The 19,414-nt window shown below is 59.5% G+C and overlaps 2 protein-coding genes across 4 annotated transcripts in view; one reads left to right on the top strand and one right to left on the bottom strand.

Moving 5' to 3' along the window:
• The first annotated feature begins 304 nt into the window (after nucleotides 1-304).
• FSD1 (fibronectin type III and SPRY domain containing 1) lies at nucleotides 305-10,987 on the top strand. The gene is made up of 13 exons (XM_046638352.1): nucleotides 305-319; nucleotides 1,283-1,378; nucleotides 1,603-1,734; nucleotides 2,473-2,574; nucleotides 3,231-3,253; nucleotides 3,439-3,560; nucleotides 4,301-4,510; nucleotides 7,468-7,566; nucleotides 8,308-8,467; nucleotides 8,773-8,852; nucleotides 10,341-10,592; nucleotides 10,692-10,780; nucleotides 10,877-10,987. The coding sequence occupies exons 1-13, from the start codon at nucleotides 305-307 to the stop codon at nucleotides 10,985-10,987; spliced, it is 1,491 nt and encodes a 496-aa protein (XP_046494308.1).
• Nucleotides 10,988-11,373: 386 nt separating this feature from the next.
• Nucleotides 11,374-19,414, bottom strand: part of STAP2 (signal transducing adaptor family member 2) — a 9,179-nt gene continuing 1,138 nt past the window's right edge. Inside the window, exons 2-13 of one of the 3 annotated variants that reach the window (XM_046685711.1) lie at nucleotides 18,301-18,372; nucleotides 18,039-18,161; nucleotides 15,639-15,695; nucleotides 14,984-15,084; nucleotides 14,075-14,209; nucleotides 13,605-13,674; nucleotides 13,411-13,513; nucleotides 13,210-13,284; nucleotides 12,069-12,212; nucleotides 11,892-11,984; nucleotides 11,742-11,816; nucleotides 11,374-11,517 (exon numbers count right to left, since the gene is read on the bottom strand). In XM_046685711.1, coding sequence (XP_046541667.1) covers nucleotides 11,393-11,517; nucleotides 11,742-11,816; nucleotides 11,892-11,984; nucleotides 12,069-12,212; nucleotides 13,210-13,284; nucleotides 13,411-13,513; nucleotides 13,605-13,674; nucleotides 14,075-14,209; nucleotides 14,984-15,084; nucleotides 15,639-15,695; nucleotides 18,039-18,161; nucleotides 18,301-18,372 — 1,173 coding nt within the window. In that variant the 3' untranslated portion in view covers nucleotides 11,374-11,392. Of the gene's footprint in view, nucleotides 11,518-11,741; nucleotides 11,985-12,068; nucleotides 12,213-13,209; nucleotides 13,285-13,410; nucleotides 13,514-13,604; nucleotides 13,675-14,074; nucleotides 14,210-14,983; nucleotides 15,085-15,638; nucleotides 15,696-18,038; nucleotides 18,162-18,300; nucleotides 18,373-19,414 lie in introns of all 3 variants that reach the window. The other 2 variants (XM_046685710.1, XM_046685712.1) reach the window with 2 other exon arrangements.

The following is a 19,414-nucleotide window of genomic DNA, read 5'->3' as shown; positions in this document are numbered from 1 at the left end:
CAGGCTTCCAGCCTCCCAGCTCCGGGCTCTCTCCAGCTCAGACATCGTGACCAATGTCCCCTGGTGGGCCTCAGGCTCTGGGGGTGCCCGCGCTCGGCGACCCCAGCGTGGGACTACACTTCCCAGCCTGCCGCGGGGGACGCGCCTGCGCACTGAGGCCAGTGATGGAGCGCAGACGGGGGGCGCGGCGGCGGCGGCGTGGGCTCGGCGGGCCATTGGCTCCCGGCCGCGGCAAAGGCAGCTTGGGGACTAGAAGAGCGAGTGGGGCCCGCGGGCCGGGCCGGGGACGACCTGGGCTGCAGCCATGGAGGACCAGAGGGTAGGACCGGGGCGGGGCGCGCGGCGGGGGTGGACAAGGGGAGGGGACCAGGTGATGCCGCAGCGCCCTCCCCGCCCCCCCCCCACCCCCGCGGCTCTGCAGCCGAGGCCCCACCCCCGCCGCAACCCCGCCCGGGTCTAGCCCCCCATTCGGGACGCAGCCCCCCACCTTCCCCCGGACCCCTCATCCTCTTGGCCTGGCTCCAGGCGCACCCCCTCCATGCCCCTCACCCGCGCCCAGTAACCCGGACCCAGACCTGACCCCATCCCCCACCCCTCGTATCCGGACTGCGGACCAGGTGTCCTGGTCCCCGCCCAGCCCCGGAGGACGCCCCGCCAGCTCAGCACAGGTGACCCCGCAGATCCTGCGCCCCGGGAAAAGGGACCTGTGTGAGGCCTGGGTCAGAGTTACAGGCGCCAGCAGGATCCTCCCCTGCCGCCTCCCTCCCTCCCAGCATCCCCTTCCCCAGCCCACCCTTCCCTCTCCCCCTACCTGGGCTCTTCAGCACTCCGTTTCCTCGAGTTCCTCCCTTCTCCTTGCTAATGCCTCTTCCCAGAGGTCCCCTTCCCCAGGTTAGCCCATTTTCTGCAGGCACCATTTTCATCTTTCCCCAGGCTAGCCCCTCACCTCGATCTAGCCCCCACCTCGGGATATAGCTACCTGGTTGGAGGCTTTGTGTGCAGGCCCAGGGTCTGTCCCTCTCTAGGAGCCTCAGTTTGCTCCCCTGTATAATGGGGGTGCTCGTGGTGCCCACCTGCTAGGCGAGGGGACGCGGGGCGGAGCTTGGCCCAGGGCCTGCCTCGTGGCAGATGCCCAAGCCCATTGGCACGGTGGGCCCACATCTCCTGTGGATCCGTGGAGGGCATGGCGGGGAGCCCCAGGTGGGGGAGCTGGGCCGGGCGGAGGGGCTGACCGGCCGTGCATGTGCGTGTGTGCACATGTGTGTGCTTCCCATGGGGGCAGGAGGCTCTTCGGAAGATCATCACGACGCTGGCCGTAAAGAACGAGGAGATTCAGAGCTTCATCTACTCCCTTAAGCAGATGCTCCTGAATGTGGAGGTGAGCAAGGCCCCCCAAGCCCCGCCCAGGAGGGAGCCGGGGGGCGTCTGGGGCAGGTGGGTGGAAGGGAGGGAGGGAGGGAGGGGCAGACACAGACGTCGGCCTGTTGCTGCTGCTGCCCGTGGGACTCTGGGCCTGGCTGCCATGTCCGGGCCTCAGTTTCCCCATCTGAGCACGGGCTTTGGCCGACGCTGGCCGCTCCAACCCCGCCATGTCCCTCCAAGGGAAACTCGGCCAAGGTGCAGGAGGACCTGGAGGCGGAGTTCCTGTCCCTCTTCTCTGTCCTGGAGGAGCTGAAGGAAGGCATGCTCATGAAGATAAAGCAGGACCGCGCCAGCCGCACCTATGAGCTGCAGGTGTGCATGCGGGGGAGTCGCCCAGATGCCGCCCCCCACGGCGCCCCTCAGACTCCACGGAGCCCAGCTGGCCTCGGCATCTTCCTCCAGAACTCCTCCTCCTCCCTCCCTTTTTCGGAGATGCCCCCAAGTGTCTCCAGTGTCCGGAGCCAGACGCCTCCACGGTGTAGGCCTGGCCTCCGCTTCCCTGGCCCCTCCCCGGCCATGGCGCATCAACCCCCACCCACCTGTTCTCCCTCTTAATCCCCTCTCGCATCCACCTCCTCCTCCTCTCCGTCCCCACGGCCCCGCCCCCACATCTGGCCGCTCCTCCTCCCCTCCGGTCCTCACCCAGCATCTCCGATTTCCCAGCCCTTTCATAGGTCCCCCAGATCTGACAGTATCACTCCCGCTCAGACACCTCCCATGGCTCCCATGGGGTCTCAGACTCCAAGCTGGGGTCCCACAGGCTGCACCACAACCTCCTGGGCAGCTTCCTAACCTCCCAGGTGCCCCTCCCGGGGGAATGTGCAGCCTGGGGGCTCAGGTGTGGCCTGGGCACGTGGCTTTTTAAGGAAGGGATGCCCGAGTGATTCTGAGGTGCTGCCAGGAGCAAGGTGCCGCCCCCCCCATCCTTCCTGTCCCCACTGGAGTTCGAGAATGGCGTGGTCCCCTGAATCCCAAAGGTGGCCCAGAGCCCTGAGAGGGATTGGGGCTGCGGGATGAGGTGGCCCTCCCTCAGTGCCACGTCACCCGCAGAACCAGCTGGCTGCCTGCACGCGGGCCCTGGAGAGCTCCGAGGAGCTTCTGGAGACAGCCAACCAGACCCTGCAGGCCGCCGACAGCAAGGACTTCCCGCAGGTGGGCGCCTTGGCGGCCAGAGAAAATACGGGCCGCCCAGTGAAGCTTGCCTCTCATGTCAACCACGAGTACTGTTGGAGGATAAGTCTAGCCCCTGCCATAGTTAGTATAAGTGTATCCCAGAGGTTGCATGGGACACACTTATAGTAAAAAAAAATCATTCATTGTTTATCTGAAACGCGAATTTAACGGGGTGTCCTGCACAGTCATGCACCGCGTAACGACGTGTCGGTCAACGACGGGCTGCATAGACCACGGGGACCCCTAAGATGAGTATCGTGGAGCCTAGGTGTGTAGGAGGCTGTACCATCTAGGTTTGTGCAAGCACACTCTATGATGTTCGCACAACGACGAGTTGCCTGACGACGCATTTCTCAGAATGGGTCCCCGTCATTAAACGATGCATGGCTGTATTTTTATTTGCTAAATCGGTCTACCGTGTGTACTGGGCACTGGGCAGGAGGTGGGGTGGGACGGGGGCCTGTCTTTGCCTGCCTGTCCCTTCAGGGCACCGCTAAGAAACAGCAGGGTTTCTGCCCCAGTGCCCGGGGACTCTGGCAGACGGCTGCCACGCCCAGCCTCAGTTTCCCTGTCTGTATAATGGCTTTCTGGTTCCGTTGAGAAAACTCTGGATTTTTTTCTGTCCCTCTTTCTAGGCTGCCAAGCAAATCAAAGATGGGTAAGATGCTGGGATCTGGCCCCCACCCCAGTGCCCCGCCCCTGGTGTGAAGGTGGGGACACCCAGGTGAGGGTCCCTTGGCCCGGAACAAGGGGGAGGGGGTCCCCTCCACACAGCTTGGAGGACCAGGCCTGGGTCCCCCCGAGACGCCTGCCAGCAGGCTGCCTCCACCTCCTTCGCTGCAGTGTGACCATGGCCCCCGCCTTCCGGCTGTCATTGAAAGCCAAGGTCAGCGACAACATGAGTCACCTCATGGTGGACTTTGCACAGGAGCGGCGGATGCTGCAGGCACTCAAGTTCCTGCCTGGTGAGGGGGGAACCCACTGGAGGGCCAGGGTTTCAGGGAACCAGCCGGGGAGTCTAGGAGGGCCCGAGACACGGCCTGGAGTGGGGCTGACAGCCAGGCATAGAAACCTCAGAATGCTCCGCCCCTGGGGTGGAGACCTGAGAATACCCTGCTTTTGGGAGTGGAGCCATGGTTAAGCCCCACCCACGTGGGTAGAGTCGTGAGAATGCCCCACCCCAATGTGGGTGGAGCCACAAGCAAGTCCCACCCCTGTGGGGGTGGAGTCGTGAGGATGCCCCGCCCATGTGGGTGGATCCCTGAGGAAGCCACACCCTGTGGGGGTGGAGTCACACGAATGCCCCCACCCACCCTGTGGGTGGAGTCATGAGAAAACCACACCCATGGGTGGAGCCCTGAGGAAGCCACACCCCTTGTTCCAGAGCCCCAAAAGGCCCCACCCACCAGAGATGGAGTCCCATGAAGGCCATGCCCCAATGGGTAGAGAATTCTGAAAGTGTGCCATCTCTAAATGGTAGAATCCTGAAAAGGCCCACCCTTATGTTGGTTGAACCCTGAGAAAGCTCTTCCCATCCCCAACCCCTTGGTGGAACCCTGGGAAGCTCCACCCCCCACCCCCCAGGCACCAAAACCTGAAGGGGCACCTCCCACAAGTAGGTCTCTCCTGCGGGCGGGGCCCCAGGGAGGTCCCCACCTCTGCGGGTGCAGGACTCTGACCCCGCTCTCCGCTCTGTGCCGGGCAGTGCCCAGCACCCCCGTGATCGACCTGGCCGAGTCCTTGGTGGCGGATAACTGCGTGACCCTGGTGTGGCGCATGCCGGACGAGGACAGCAAGATTGACCACTACGTGCTGGAGTACCGGCGGACCAACTTCGAGGGCCCACCCCGCCTGAAGGAGGAGCAGCCCTGGATGGTGGTCGAGGGCATCCGGCAGACGGAGTACACCCTGACCGGTCAGTGCCGCTCAGCCCTTCCAGGCTCCCGTTTCCCCAGCGGCCCCCCGGAGGCCCGGGGCAGACCCCAAAGCTCACGGGGTGTGAGCACAGCCTGGCTGGGCTGATGAGGAATGGCAGAAAGTAATCATAATGAAAACGATATTGATGACAGCCACTGCGCCGTTCATTGAGGGCATGCTACGTCCTAACCATTACCCACTTGGAGATGAGAGAAGTCAGGCACCGGGAGAGAAGGCACCCTCCATCCGTGTCCTGTCTCTGCCATCCCCCCAGCCTTCATTTATTCATTCTAGTTTATTGAGCGCCTACAGTATACGAGGTGCTGTCTTTGAATGAGCAAAGCAGAGAAATCCTCTCCCTCGTGAAGCTGGCGCTCCGGGCCACCCTCCAAGTATTTGGGATTTCCTTGACAGTCATAAGGAAGCGGAAAGCCAGGGGGAATCCACGCAGCTGGCAGGGGAGCCTCTGAAGGAGGGAAAAATCGGGGGTCCCTCCTGAGCTTACAGAGCCGTCCTGAGCCAGGGGAAACCCTCAGGGGGTGGGAGAGCCTGCTGACAAGATAACTACCACTGTGGCTCTTGGCTGTAATCAGCCTCTTCCTCATCTGTAATTAGCATACATGGTTAATAATGAGCATGCTAATTGCAGGAATGGAAAGCCACCAGTCTAGCCTGCAAGAGGGCCTGGGAAGCTATTGGTTCATCCTTGGCGTGGGAATTAAAAGAAACACACCCCGTTTTCCCCCCCATCTTTTTATTATAGTAAAATATGCATGACATAAAATTGACCATTGAAACCATTTTTAAGCGCACAGCTCAGCGGCGTGAAGCACATTCACATGGTTGTGCAGCCATCCCCTCCATCCGTCTCCAGAACTTTCCATCTCCCCAAAACGGAAGCTCTGTCCCCATGAAACACTGACTCCCACCCCTCCCCCAGCCCCTGGCCCCCCCATCCACTTTCTGTGTCTGTGGCTGTGGCTCCTCTGGGGACCTCCTGTGAGTGGACCACACAGTGTGTGTCCCTCTGTGTCTGGCTCACGTCCCTGAGCATCACGTCCTCCAGGTCCATCCACGTGGGAGCAGCTGTCAGGACCTCCTTCCTTTTCATGGCTGCGTAATATTCCAGGGTGTGGATATACCCAGCTTTCTCGAATAGGGGCAGCTTACATAACCATAGTTCACTATCGAAACCAGGACACACACGTGGGTACACTCTGCAGCATTCACGCACATTTCACCAGTTCTACATCCACTCCTATGTGTGTGCGCGTGTGATCTCATTCACCATTTTATCCCGTGTGTAAACCATGTCACCACCCGCACAATCAAGGTGTAGATCTGCTCTGTCACCGGCTGCCCGTTGCATCCCCTTTAAAGCCACACCCTCTCGCCTTTTAAAAACTTCCTGGGCGGTGACCTCCTCGGAGCCGGAAGTTGAATCCAGCCAGAGGTCCCGTGTGGTTAATTGCAATCCACTCGCTCTCTCGTTGATACTTTGGAAAGATGGGCAGGTGTGGGTTCATTGTTCATGACTTCCGTTCCTCCACTCATCTCAGTCTGATGTGAACCCGGCTCAGTGTGGGGAGTATGATGGCCAGATGGCAGGATAGGAAACTGAGGCACACAGTGAGTAAGTCCAGGCCGTGGACGTCCGAGGGGTTCCATGTTTGTGAATCCGTGCCTTCTGAGGGGGCGTCTTAGCTCTGGGACAGTAGGCGGCGCCACGGAGCAAACTGCTGGCCTCAGCGAAGGGGCTGCAAAGAAGCGTGAGGCCGTCTCGATGGGCACCGCCAGCCTTCCAGGCAGAGGAACAGCCTGATCAAAGGCTCAGAGGCCAGAGCGCTGAGCCTCATGTCTGGAACTAGTTATGTTTGCAGAGAGAACATCTATAGGGAGGGGAGAGAGAAGGAACTGAAACTTCCTCCTGGGGACAAGGGGAGCCATGGGAGGCTTTAGAGCAGGGTCTGCCAAGGGCTGTTTGGGATGCCCAGAGAATGGGCATCCGACAGGGAACACTCAGGAAGCAACTGGACCTGTGGTCTGGGTAGAGGCTGGGCTGTGGGTGCCGTGGATGCACGGATGGTGCCTGATGGGTGAGAACGGGACAATGAGCAATGTGAGGGAGTCGTGGACTGAGCCACCCCGACATTTAAGGGTGTCAGGGAGGGAGGACCTGCAGAGGAGACCAAAAGGGAGCCACTAGAGGGAACGGCCAGGAGAGGGCAGTGCTGTGGCCGCCAAGGAAAGAGAGTGTTCTAGGCGGGAGGGAGCGGGCAGCCAGGAAGTGCAAGGTGGGGACTTCAACCCCAGAGGAGGGAGAGGGGTGAGGCGGCAGAGAGAGCGTGTGGACAGATCTCCAAAGAGGTTTCGCTCGAGGGGGAAGACAGCTTGATCGCTGCTTTTTATTTTTTAAGATTAGAAGAAATGAATAATAAAAAAAAAGGACAGAAAGGGAGGGCAGGATATATCCTAGTAGGAGGGAAAATCTTTAACCCGGCGTGGCTAGATCCAGGGGTTCCAGCCAATGACTCGTCACCTCTGTTCCCGCCCTCAGCGGCTCTGGGGTCTGCATTCTCAAGGAGATTTGCAAAGGCGCTGGCACATTTTCCCGGGAGCGGCTGCCTCCTGGCTGGCCAGCCCAGAGGAAAGTTAGAATACCAGCCAAAGTCCCAGGGCAGATTTTGATTGGCCAGTTCGGGTCATGTGCCTATCCCCGAACCAATCGCTGTGACTGAGTCCTAAAGCATTCTGATTGGCCAGTTGTCTTGGGGGCGGAGCCAAGTTATCCATACTCCAACACGTGAATGAGGGCAAGGATGGTTTCCCATGGATAAGATGTCGTTTGCAAGGTGCTCCTTAGAATGAGGGGCGGTGGGATTACCGTGGGACACGGGGGCCTCTAACCTATTGCTCAAAGTGTACACAGTGCTGAGATCCTCTGTTGCCTTCTAGGTCTCAAGTTTGACATGAAATACATGAATTTCCGGGTGAAGGCCTGTAATAAGGCAGTTGCAGGCGAGTTCTCCGAGCCGGTGACCCTGGAGACACCAGGTGACTGGCTCGCACCCCTACCCTGCCTGTGACTCCACAGCCTCTCCCTCCCGGGGCCCCAGGGATTGGTGTGTCATAAGAGTCTTCTAATCAGGGTTCAGTGCCCCTTTTTGCCCTGGCTGCCGGGAAGCTCAGAGCTCAGTCCACAGTAGATGCCTCAGCCTGAGTGTCTGGTAGAAACCTGCTTTCGTCCTTTGCTTTTGCAGTTGATCCCATTATACCTGGATGGTTTTGACACACATACACATACATTCTCTCTCTCTTCCCAAAAAGTGCTCTATCGAGTTGGGGATGGGATATCAGCAGTGAAGACAGATTCTCTCCCCTCCCCCAGTGACCCCTTTGCCTGCCCTGATAGGAAGTCCTTCTGCAGCCTAGCTTAACGCCGTCATGCTGTAGCCCAGCCCTTTTCCTGGGGTTAATCCCCAACGGAAGCACAGGGCAGCACAAGTGACTTGAAAATGGCTCCAGACCTGGGAGACCTTTAGGCAACGAGCCCTTGGCTTCATTCCTCCGGCTCCATGTTCCTCCCCCTCCACCCTCCCCCATCTTGTCTCTCTCCGTCTTTCTGCCTGTTGTCTTTATGTGTGTCTGTCTCTTTCTCTCTGTCTTAGTCTTGGTCTCTTTCTGTTCCCTGTCCCTGTCCTGGTCTGTCTTGGTCACTGTCTGTCTCTCTCGGTCTCTCTCCGTGTCTCTCTGGGTTTCCCCATCTCTGTGACTCCCACGTCTGCCCGGCCCCAGCCTTCATGTTCCGCCTGGATGCGTCCACATCCCACCAGAACCTGCGGGTGGAGGATCTCGCCGTCGAGTGGGACGCCATGGGCGGGAAGGTGCAGGATATCAAGACTCGTGAGAAAGATGGCAAGGGGCGGACGGCGTCTCCCGTCAACTCGCCGGCCAGGTAGCCTGTCCCCTCCCATGGAGCCCAGCGTGGTCAAGGCTGGGGTGGAGGGAAGGACATGGAGCTGGGGGGAGCCCAAAGAGTGAATGAAGCGAGAGGAGACTTTGAACTGGGTTTTGACGGTTGAATAGGAGTTCCAGATGAGGAAGGGCACAGGCATGTTCTGACATGAGAGACCCAGTGTATGAAAAGAACTGAATACTGTCAAGGACTGATGACAAGTCCATTGTGGCTGGGGTGGACCAGGAAAGACCTCCCATGGGGAGGTGAGAGCTGAACTGGACATCCCTCCCTACCACCCACAGAGGTACTCCATCCCCCAAGAGGATGCCCTCAGGTCGCGGGGGACGGGATCGCTTCACAGCTGAGTCCTACACGGTGCTGGGTAAGGAGCGGGGAAGATGGGAGGAGAGAGGGGAACTCTGGGCAGGGCCCTGATGGGGGTGTGTGAGAGAGAACTCCTTTGGGGAAACCGAGGCAGCCATCCACAAAACTTCTCTGGGAATGGTCCCAGTAACATGTGGTGCTGGGGGAATGGGAAGATTGGGGGATGAAGGATTACTGGGGGGCACCAGAGCGTGTGGATGCTCTGGTCTGGGGAGTAGCTGGGGTCTGAGAAGTAGCTGGGACTTGGGGAGTAGCTGTGATTTGGGAAGTAGCTGGGAAGGACGATTGCCTGTGGAGCAGCTGGGTTTGTGGAGGAGCTGAAGCAAGACAGGGGTTCGGGGAAATGGCTTAGGGCGTGTGGAGGAGCCAAGGAGAGTAGCGGGTGTCGGAGAAGCTGAGAGAATGGCTAGGATTGGAGGAGCGGATAGCACGGCAGGAGGGACTAGATCCTGTGAAGGAGAAGCTGGAGTCCCTGGCAGAACTGGAGTTTAGGGGAACTGCTACTCTCCAGAAAAGAGCTTGAAAAAGAGGCTGAGGTGGGAAAGAGTCAGTGTGGTCAGTAATCGGGGTGGAGGTGGGCTTAGGGAGCAGCTGCGTTCTGGGGATAAGCTATGGGCTGAGGAGCAGGTAAGAATCTATGGAGGATCCGGACTTTCTGGAAAGCATCTGGGACTGGCGAGAGTTGGGGTCTGGGAGAGAAGCAGGGGAGGGTGTGGGGGTGTCTGCAGAGTGGCTGAGATTTGAAAGGGAGGAGCCTAGGCTAGTCGTGGTGGGGGGAGTAACTGAGGTCAGGGAGAAGCACGACTGGAGAAGGAATGGACACGGGGTGAGCCCTCCTCCTGGGGAGGAGCTGAGATATTAGATGGAGACGGGCTGCGATCTGGCTGGGGCGGGAGTGTGCAGAGAAGCTGGAGCTCAGGAATAGCGGGATCAGGGAGTAGCTGAGGTGGCAAGAATCTGGGGCCTGGGGAGGATGTGGACTCAGGGATGAGCTGAGATCTGCAAGAACCTGGCCTCCACCAGGAGCTGGGGCTCTGGATAGAATCTACACTCAGACAGCAACAGGAAGGAGTCCCAGAGCCCTGGATTCTAGTAGGACTTGAGCCCTGTGGGAATACCTGGGGTCGGAGCAAGGAGCAGCAGCAAGGGTTTGGGGATTATCTGGTCTCTGGGAAGAAGTGAGGAGTAGCTGAATATGGGGAGGAACTGGAGGAAGTTTCGAAGGCCTGGCAGTATCTGAAAGGAGTAGCTTGGGCTTGGAGAGAACCTGAAAGGACTAGCTGAGGATTGGAGAGCACCTGGACTTAGTGAGTGTCTAGAGGGAGTTAATGAAGCCTGGGGAATGCCTGGCGGGAATAGCTGGGGGCCGAGGAGTATCTGGAGGGAATAGCTGTGGTCTGGGGAGTATCTGGGCGGCTGTCCCTTGGTGGAAGGGCAGGTGGGACCCGATTCCACATGGTCTCCCCCGCTTCCCCCCCCACCCCAGGGGACACGCTGATCGACGGCGGGGAGCATTACTGGGAGGTGCGCTACGAGCCCGACAGCAAGGCGTTCGGCGTAGGGGTGGCCTATCGCAGCCTGGGCCGCTTCGAGCAGCTGGGCAAGACCGCCGCGTCCTGGTGTCTGCACGTCAACAACTGGCTGCAGGTCAGCTTCACAGCCAAGCACGCCAACAAGGCCAAGGTGCTGGACGCGCCCGTGCCCGACAGCCTGGGCGTGCACTGCGACTTCCACCAAGGTGAGCCCGGGCCCCAGCTGGCGTCTGCCAGCACCCCCTCGTCTCTCGACCGCAGACCGCTCTTAACCGGTCCCCCTGTCGCTCTGCCCTCCACCCCAGGCCTCCTGTCCTTCTACAACGCGCGCACCAAGCAGCTCCTGCACACTTTCAAGGCCAAGTTCACGCAGCCACTGCTGCCCGCCTTCACGGTGAGACCCCGGCCCCTGGCCCAGCTGACAGGAGCGGGGGGCGCCGGGTGCCGGGCTCTGCGTCTGAGCCTGCCTGCTCCCCTCCCTGTCCCCCAGGTGTGGTGTGGCAGCTTCCAGGTGACGACAGGCCTGCAGGTCCCGAGCTCTGTGCGCTGCCTGCAGAAGCGGGGCAGTGCCACCAGCAGCTCCAACACCAGCCTCACCTAGGCCATGGGACGCCCACCCAGCCGGGCTGGTCTGGGGTCGGTCGCCAGGCCTCGGCCGTTTCAGCAGGGGCCCCTCCTGTCACTTGCTGCTTGGAGCCTTAACTTGTGATTGGGGTCACGAATGAGGAGCCCCAGGCCGGGCCCTCCTCCTGACCCGCCTCCTAATAAAGGTCAAACACTGGCCAGGCCGTGTTGCTGGTTCTTCCGGGCTGGGCGGCACCGGGTGTGTCCCGGTCCTCTCTGGTCCTCAATTGCCCCAGCTGTGAAATGGGCTTTTCTTACAGGGTCAGACAGCAGGTTTTGCTGAGCTGAGGATCCTGGGGGTCAATGGGGTCAGCTATGGGCAGACATCCGACGGGCCCCTCCAAGCAAGCCAAACGCACAGGCCCAGGGGTCACGCGTGCTTTTATTTCTGGGAGGACGGCTTGGCTCCGAGGTAGCCCCGCTGGTCCCCAGCACGTCCTGCCGAGTGCTCCAGTGCCCGCCTCCTCTGCAGCTTCTCTTCCAGCTCTGCCGTCACATCTCCCAACCCTGGGGGGGCGGGGACCTGAGGCTTCAGCGGCGCCGGGATCCCCGGTGCGTGCCGTCCCCCCACATCCACCCAGGACCGGCCGCAGAATTCGGGGCCCGGGGCAAATGAAAATGTGTCCAAAAGGCACGAGGAGTTTCAAGACGGAGCCTTAAACCAGCACCAGGCTCCTCAGAGTGTGGGGTCCTCGGAAGCCCACCCAGCGTCGACCCCCCAGGCCCCTTACCGGTCGTGGGGAAGAGAGCCTGCGCTGAGCTGCCTGCTGGCTTCCTGGCCGGGCTGCCGTTCAGGCCTCTGGGCTCTGAAGGAGAAGGCGGCGACAGCTGAGGCTGGCCCTCCGTTGGATGAGGGAGGGGCTGGGAGGAGGGACCCCTACCTGGCTTGGGCATGACAGGTGGCTTTGGGGGCTTTGCCTGAACCTTTGCCAACCTCTTGGGCTTCAGGATGACGGGTCGGCCAGGGGGAAGCACTGCGTGGACAAAGGCGTGGCGTGTCACCTCCGGCTGTTTGCCTCCCGCCCCCGTCTCTCGGCCAGCCCCGGTCCCCCACCCACCGTCCTCGTTCACGTAGTTGGCGGCGGGGGCATCTGCAATGGGGATCACGTAGTTCTCATCCTGGTCGGGCAGCGGGGGCCGCTTGTCCTGGCCAGACACAGGCTTGACGGGCGCAGGAGGTGGCTGCTTCGGGGGTGCAGGATCTGGTGGGACCCAGCAGTCAGTTGGGGCCCGCGTGGTGCAGGGACACCTCGGGGTGGCGGGGGTCTGTGTGCCTCCGTGAGCGGGAATGCACGTGTGCACGCCTACACAGAGGCGTGGGTGTCTGCGCACGTGCCCATGTGTGCACATGTTAGTGTCCCTGTGCCACATACACATCCACTGGGTGAATTTGCATAAGTTGGATATATGGAAAGATTTCGTCACACACGCCTAATGCGTGTATACACACGACAAGGCAAGGATGCTTGGTCATACACTTCAGTACTGGTCTATACCGGTGTGCACACACGTGTATCTATAAATAGAATTTGTGCTTGTGGGCGAATGCGTCTGTATTTGTGTGCACACACCTGATTGTGGCTTACGGTCTGCGTGTGGCTGCACGGGACCGGAAGTGTGTGACACTTGTATTCATGCGTGTGTGGAGCCCTTGTCGACAAAGCTGTCTGCATAGGAGCTTCTGATAATGCAACTGGACACAGTTGGCGTCCGTGAGTGTGCACGTGTGTATGGACGTGGATGTGCATGCCCATCGTGCACATGGGGCGCCCCACATCTGCCTAGCCCTCGGAGGACCGTGCCGCTCGCCCCACAGACCTTTCCAGCTTTCCTTCCGCCCCTTTCCCAGCGCCCACCCTCATTTCCCATCTTGCTCCTGGGGCAGCCTCGGATCCCCTCATCGCACACCTCTGCATCCTGAAATCCTTTGAGACCTTCAGTAAACACCTCCTCCAGGCAGCCCTGCCCCACTCTGCCCCCTCACTTCTCCCCAACTCCAGGCTCCCCAGGGGCGGTTCTACAGGGCTGGGAGGGTCTGTGTCCAGCTCTGCCACAACCTGGAAAGCCCTAGAGGGCACGGTCTGGGGAATTTCTGGGTGCCTGCAAGTCTGTGTGCAGGACTGGGCACAGGCGGCGCCATGTAGGTCCCAGGTCTCTCTCCCCTCTGCCCCAGGGGCGGCCGTGGGAAGGGGGTGTCACCTGGGCTGGGGGCCGCGGGGGCCGAGGGCGCCACCCACACACTCTCGCCGTTCTCTTTATCTGCCTCCACGTAGCCTGGAACAGAGAGGGCGGCCTGGAGGAGGCGCGGCGGCCAGGGACTGCTCCAGGGGTGTCCCCGACGGGGCGCGGACTAGAGAGGCGCGGACTAGACCCCCCCGAGTTCCCTGAGGCCGCACCCACCTAGCACCTTCTCGTAGTCGTCATCCAGCAGGAAGGGCACCAGCGCCTTCTTGGTGTTCGACACGAAATAGTCGACCACTGCGTCCAGCGAGGCGCAAGAGAACTGGGGGCGGGTAGGGGGCGCGGTCAGGGCGGGTGGGGGAGGGGCGTGGACCCCGTCAGCGCGCTTCCCAGGACCCTGGCCCAACGCTCACCGGCTCCTCCACGTCGATCACGTACTTGGGGCCCTCGTGCTTCACCTTGTAGTGCCGGATCACCGGCGTCCTGCACAGGCAGCGGGCGAGCGGGCGGCCGGGCTCAGGACAAGGAAGGCCCCGCCCCTCGCCCTGGCCCCGCCCCGTGGGGGGCCTAACCCCCTCCAGCTCCCCTGCACACTGACCACGGCCCCTCCTGGCGTGGCTCTTTAGGAGCGGGGACCAGGCCCTGCCTCCACCCCCAGGAAAGACCCCTCTCCTAGTCCTGGCACTGACCCCTGGGAGGACCATGCCCCGATGGACTGCACCCCCAGGGAAGGCCCCGCCCCTCGTGCGGGCTCCGCTCCCGGATTCTGACTCCACCTTCGACCTGGCCCCGCCCCTAACCCTGACTACCCTCCCTCACCTCTGACCACGCCCCCGCGCCCGACCCTCCTCCCAGCCCCGGTTCCGGAGCCGCGCATGCGCACCCGTTGAGCATCTGGCGCGTGGTGACCGACACTCCGGCCGCGCCGTCCCCGCTGGGCCGCAGCAGCAGGTTCCCGCACTCGGGGTAGCGCTCCAGGAGCAGCTGCGCCTCCACCCGGCTCACCTTCATGAAGCACCTGGCGGGGGGGCCGCGCCCTTCACTCAGGACAGGCCCCGCCCCCAGAGGCCCTGCCCGTCCTCCCGCACGTAACCACGCCCCTGGGCCCAGCCACGCCCCCCCAGCCCCGCCCCGCCCCGGGCACCCAGCCCTACCCACCGGCACATAGCCCCACCCCCGGACACCTAGGCCCGCCTACCCGCACATAGCCCCACCGGGCAGTCAGTCCCGCCCGCCCGCACATAGCCCCGCCCCCGGACACCCAGTCCCGCCCACCTGCACATAGCCCCGCCCCCGGGCACACTCCTGGAGACCCTGCCTCGTCCCCTAGGCCCAGACTCCGCCTCCGGAGGCTCAGCCCTGTCCTCCAGACACGTAACCCGGCCCCCGGAGCCGCAGGCCCGCCTCCGAGGCCCCTAAACCCGTCCCTGGAAATCTTGCCCCGCTCCCAGGCACCTACACCCGCCTGTAGAGACCCAGACCCGCTTCCAGACATCTAGACCCGCCCCTAGACACCCAGACCCGCCCCCCGGCACCTACACCCCCCCCTGGAGACCCCCCCCCCCCCCCCCCAGACACCACGACCCGCCCCTAAAGACCCAGACCCACTCCTGGTGACCCAGACCCGTCCCCCGCCAGCTTGTCCCGGCCCCCAATCCCCCAATCGGGCTCCCAATACGGGACCTAATCCTCGCCCCCGCCCGGCTGCAGCCCTGTACGCAACTCAAGACCCAACGCCACGCCCTGCACCCCGCCCCCATCCTGGAGCCCCTCGGCCAGGCGGGGCACTCACGAGGGCACCTCGAGCGCGCGGCGCGCCTCCTCTTTGGCCAGGGCCTCGGCCATCATGTACAGGTGTCCGGGCAGCAGGGTCAGGTTGGACGGGACACGGAGCTGAGGGGCGATCGGGGCACAGAGACCGCGCCCGGCCATCAGGGAACGGGCGGCTGCGCCCATGTCACAGAGGGCCAACTGAGACCAGAGGGCGGACGGAGCCAGGATGGAAACCCGGATCCGGGGGCTCCAGAGCCGCCCTACACCTCACAGAGCAAAGAGGTTGTTGAGAGGATGCGGAGAGGGACTTCGGTGATGGGGTGGGGGACAAAGCAGATGCTAGAAGGTGGGGTCTCAAAGTCACGGCCTGCAGGGGCCAGGAAGGTGCCAGACGCGATGGCCGGCAGCGGCCGGACAGGGAACAAATGAGTCAAAATAGAAATCAGGAACGTTGACTAAAACTCCTGGTTCTTAAGTGCTGGCAGCTAACTTTAAATTTTTTAGCACTTTGTTGGCAAAACAGAAGATGTTTATGGGCTAAATTTGGCTTGTAGGCGGTCGGTTTGAGAGCAGTGTGCTGTAATTCAGAGGCTTGTTTGGGGGAATGAAGGATGGAAAGAAAAAAGGGGATTTCTGAGGAGGCCCAGGGGGAGTCCGGGGGAGACCACTCTCACCTCCAACACCGTGAGGATGAAGCCTTTCCACATCTCGCGAGACTCCAGGCTCTCCACCTAGGGCGAGAAAGAAAGAGTCCGTGCGGATGAGCCTCAGTCTATCCATCTGTGAAAGGGGCGCGAGGAATAATAGCGTCTGTTTCCAAGGACTGTTTTAAAGATTCAATGAGTTAGGACGGGTTAATTTAAGATGCTGTCTGCATATAAGTCCTTCGTAATATGGGATATTATTACTCTTTGCCGGGAGCCGTGGCTACATCATTTGATCTGCTGTTTGACAGGGTCCAGCCGATTAACGCCGAGGGGTGCAGGGTCGCCCCTTGGTGAAGAATAACCGGCCGGCCCCTCACATAGTTCTGAAACCTGTGCTGCTTCTAATTGCCCTTCGTTCCTTTTCCTTTCTTAACCTCCAGTTTTCACTCCTTTGGGTGGCTGCTTGGGAGGCACTCCCTCCCGGGAAAATTAGACATAGTAAGAGAATGTGACCCCCTGCAGGTAACTTTCAAGATATTTTTCAGTTAATTAACTGAGGAGCACACAGTCCCATGTGAGACAAGCAGAAAGGAATCCTGCCCAGATAAGATGTCGAATTAGGTTTATGGCCTCCATCTGGTTAATGTTTCCTTCTCCCTCCAGTTCTTTGTCTAAATATACACATGCATCGTCCTTCTAAGTTTGCTGGTTAATTGGATGATCAAGAAGTATCTATATATTATTCTTGACCTTCTGCTTTCTGTTAAAATGTTATAGAGGTTTTCTCCTAAAAGCAATAAGTAATAAATAATTGATGAGTAGAAGGGCCGAGGGGTGCAGGGATGCCCCTCGGTGAAGAATGGCCGGCCGACACCCCTGATATTTTCTGAAATATATGCATGCTTTCTATCAAGGTTGTGTCTATACTTATTTCTGTTTTTTACTCTTGAAGATATATACTTTAGCTTAGCTTTTCAGCCCTTTACTTTACTAACAAAATGATACTTTCTCCGGCAGTGTGCTTAAGGGACTGTTAGCTCCACAATCTAAAAGACAAAGGAATGCTTCCACCCCCTAAAGGGCGCGAAAATGTAAAGATGTTTAACTGCCCGCTGAGAATGCAGATAGCCCTGGGGATAAGACACCCTGGAGTCGCATTTTGTTCCCATTAACCGTCTACACTAATGGCGTAAATGATTGAGGGAGGCAGGGATGGCTCCCCCAGGATGTAACCAGACGGACTGCTGTCCTGTCCGGAGGCCTGGACCTTCTCTCTTTGATTTAACTTTACCATGAATCACAACAGACGCCTAGGTACCTATCTCCTTTAGCTTAGAGACAACAAACACTAGCTAATTGCGGAGAAGACTACCATTAACCTTATGCTCTATAGAATAGAATGCTAATAAATATTCTTGTGCTCCTTTTTTACTTCCTTATCTCTCTGAGAATATTTGTAGAACTATTTCTGTACTAATCCTGAAAAATATACACTTGTGCACAGTAAAGTTGGACTTGCTAACACCAACCCAAGTCTCACGTCCTCTTTATTTTCCCCTCATTGCGCTGACGCCGTCCATCCCTCAGGAACCTGGACTCAGCCGGGGCGGGACTCCGGCAATTCTTGAATGTTATTACATCAACATTTTTAAAAACATAGATCATGTATCTCCTATGCTCTAAACCATCCCAGGGCTCCCCCTCCCTCGGGGTCAAAGTCCAAGTCCTCCTTGTGGCCCACAAGGCACTACATGACCTGCCCCTGTCCCCTCCCTGCCCTGCCTCCTCCCTCTCTCCCACTGGCTCCCTCTGCTCCAGCCTCACGGGCCTCCTTGAGGTTCCTCCCACACGCCAGGCACGGTCCTGCCCCAGGACCTTTACACATGCTGTGCCCTCTGCTGAAGAGCTGTTTCACAGATATCTACCGCCCTGGCTCCCTCACCTCCTTCGGGCCCTCAGTAAGGCCTTCCCTGATCACACCATTTGACATTGCGATCCTGATCCCCCTTTCTCCCTTCCCTGGTGCTTGTCTCCCTAGAATCGACCGCCAAATGACCCTCCATAGATTTTACATATTGATATTGTTTATCGTGTGCTTCCGCCACTGGACTGTAAACTCCACAAGGGCAGGGATTGTCTTGTTCAGGGCTGTGCAACTAGAAGAGTGTCTGGCACACAGTAGGGGCTCAATCGTTTTCGCTGAAAGACTGAATGATAGCAGTGATGATCCTCGTGGGTCAGATCTTGTCCTGGGCACTTTAGACATATTGTCCCACTTTGCAGCTGAGGAAACTGAGGCCCAGAGAGCTTAAGTGACTTGCCTGGTGTCTCCAGCCCAGTAGTAGACTCTGACTCCACGCCAGTGTGTGCTGACGGTGGGCAGGACGGGGAGGGAGGGTCTCCCACCAGCCCCACCAATGTTCCTACCTTGAACTTGACCTCCTGGTTCCGGAGGACCAGGCTGAAGTGGATGCCAGGATCTTGGGCGCTCCCCCAGGGGGCCTCATCCATGAACTTCACGAATGTTCCCAGGTCTAGCTTCTCCACATGCTGGGGGCACAGGAGCGGGGATCTGAGCACCAGGCCTGTGGCCTCTCAGGCTCCCTGGCTCAGCCACACCACCCACACCCTCTGCCTGGGCCCTGAGGTCAAGGGCGGGCCAGCTCTTGAGCTCTCTTCTCATCCTTACCTGGGAGTCCCGATTGCTTTTGTAGAAATAGAGGGTGAGACCTCGCAGGCCCGCCCAGAACTTCCTGTAATCCTGGGGACCAGAGGTGGAGAAAGAGAAGGAGGTGAAGTGGCAAAGCTGGGGACCTCCATCATACCCACTCTGCCCCAGGATCTTTGCACTGGCTGTTTTCTCTGTCTGGATGCTCTTCTCCCAGATCATCACACAGTTCCCCTCCTCACCTGCTTTGGGTCTTTGAACAAATGTTTTCTTCTCAGGGAGGCCCTCCCCATACAGGGCCCAGCTTCTGGGGGTCTGCTGTTCCCCAAGAAAGCAGCAAAGGGAACCTTGATGGGTTGGGAGACCCAGAGCAGCCCCCTGATCTGTGGAGGTGGGAGCTCTGGGAGTGAGCTGAGCTGACTGGACTTCTGGTGTTGCATCCACCCATCCACCCACTTATCCACGCATACCTACCTCCCCCTGTCCCCTGTCCCCTTATCCACCCCATTAATATTCATTGGCATCTCCTAGGCGCCAGGCCCTGGGCCAGGTGCTGAGTCCACAGGCTTAGAATTTCACAAGGCTCTGGACTCCAGAACGTCTGCAGATTCAGGATTTCGCCCCTGGTTTCTGAATTCCAAATGTCCTAACTCTCTGGAGATCTACGGGGCTCATACAGTTCAGACTGCAAGGGTTTGTTTACTTTTCACCAAATATTCCCTGAGCACCTACTCTGCACCCAGTTCTGTTGTGGGCAAAATAATAGTGGGACGTGGCTTCTGTTTCTAAACAGATCAAGGTCCAGAAGGATGGAGACAGCACAGGTACTAAACTCCTTCAGGGAAGAGAAGCTAGGACCCCCAATAATGGAGATAGTGCTTATATTGAGAGCTACCACCCATTCATCCATCCATCAATCTGTCCACCCGCCCACCCAACCATCCACCCATCCATCCACTCATCTCTCCATCCACCCATCCGTCTACTTATCTCTCCATCCATCCACCCACATGCCCATCCATCCATCCACCATCCACCCACCCACCCATCCATCCATCCATCCATCATCCATCTGCCCATCCATCCACCCATCCATCCACCCATCCATCCATCCATCCATCCATCCACCCATCCA

This window comes from Equus quagga, chromosome 14, assembly GCF_021613505.1.
Source record: "Equus quagga isolate Etosha38 chromosome 14, UCLA_HA_Equagga_1.0, whole genome shotgun sequence".
Lineage (NCBI taxonomy): Eukaryota > Metazoa > Chordata > Mammalia > Perissodactyla > Equidae > Equus > Equus quagga.
The sequence above is the reverse complement of the archived record's forward strand: the minus strand, read 5'-3'. Positions and strand labels throughout refer to the sequence as shown.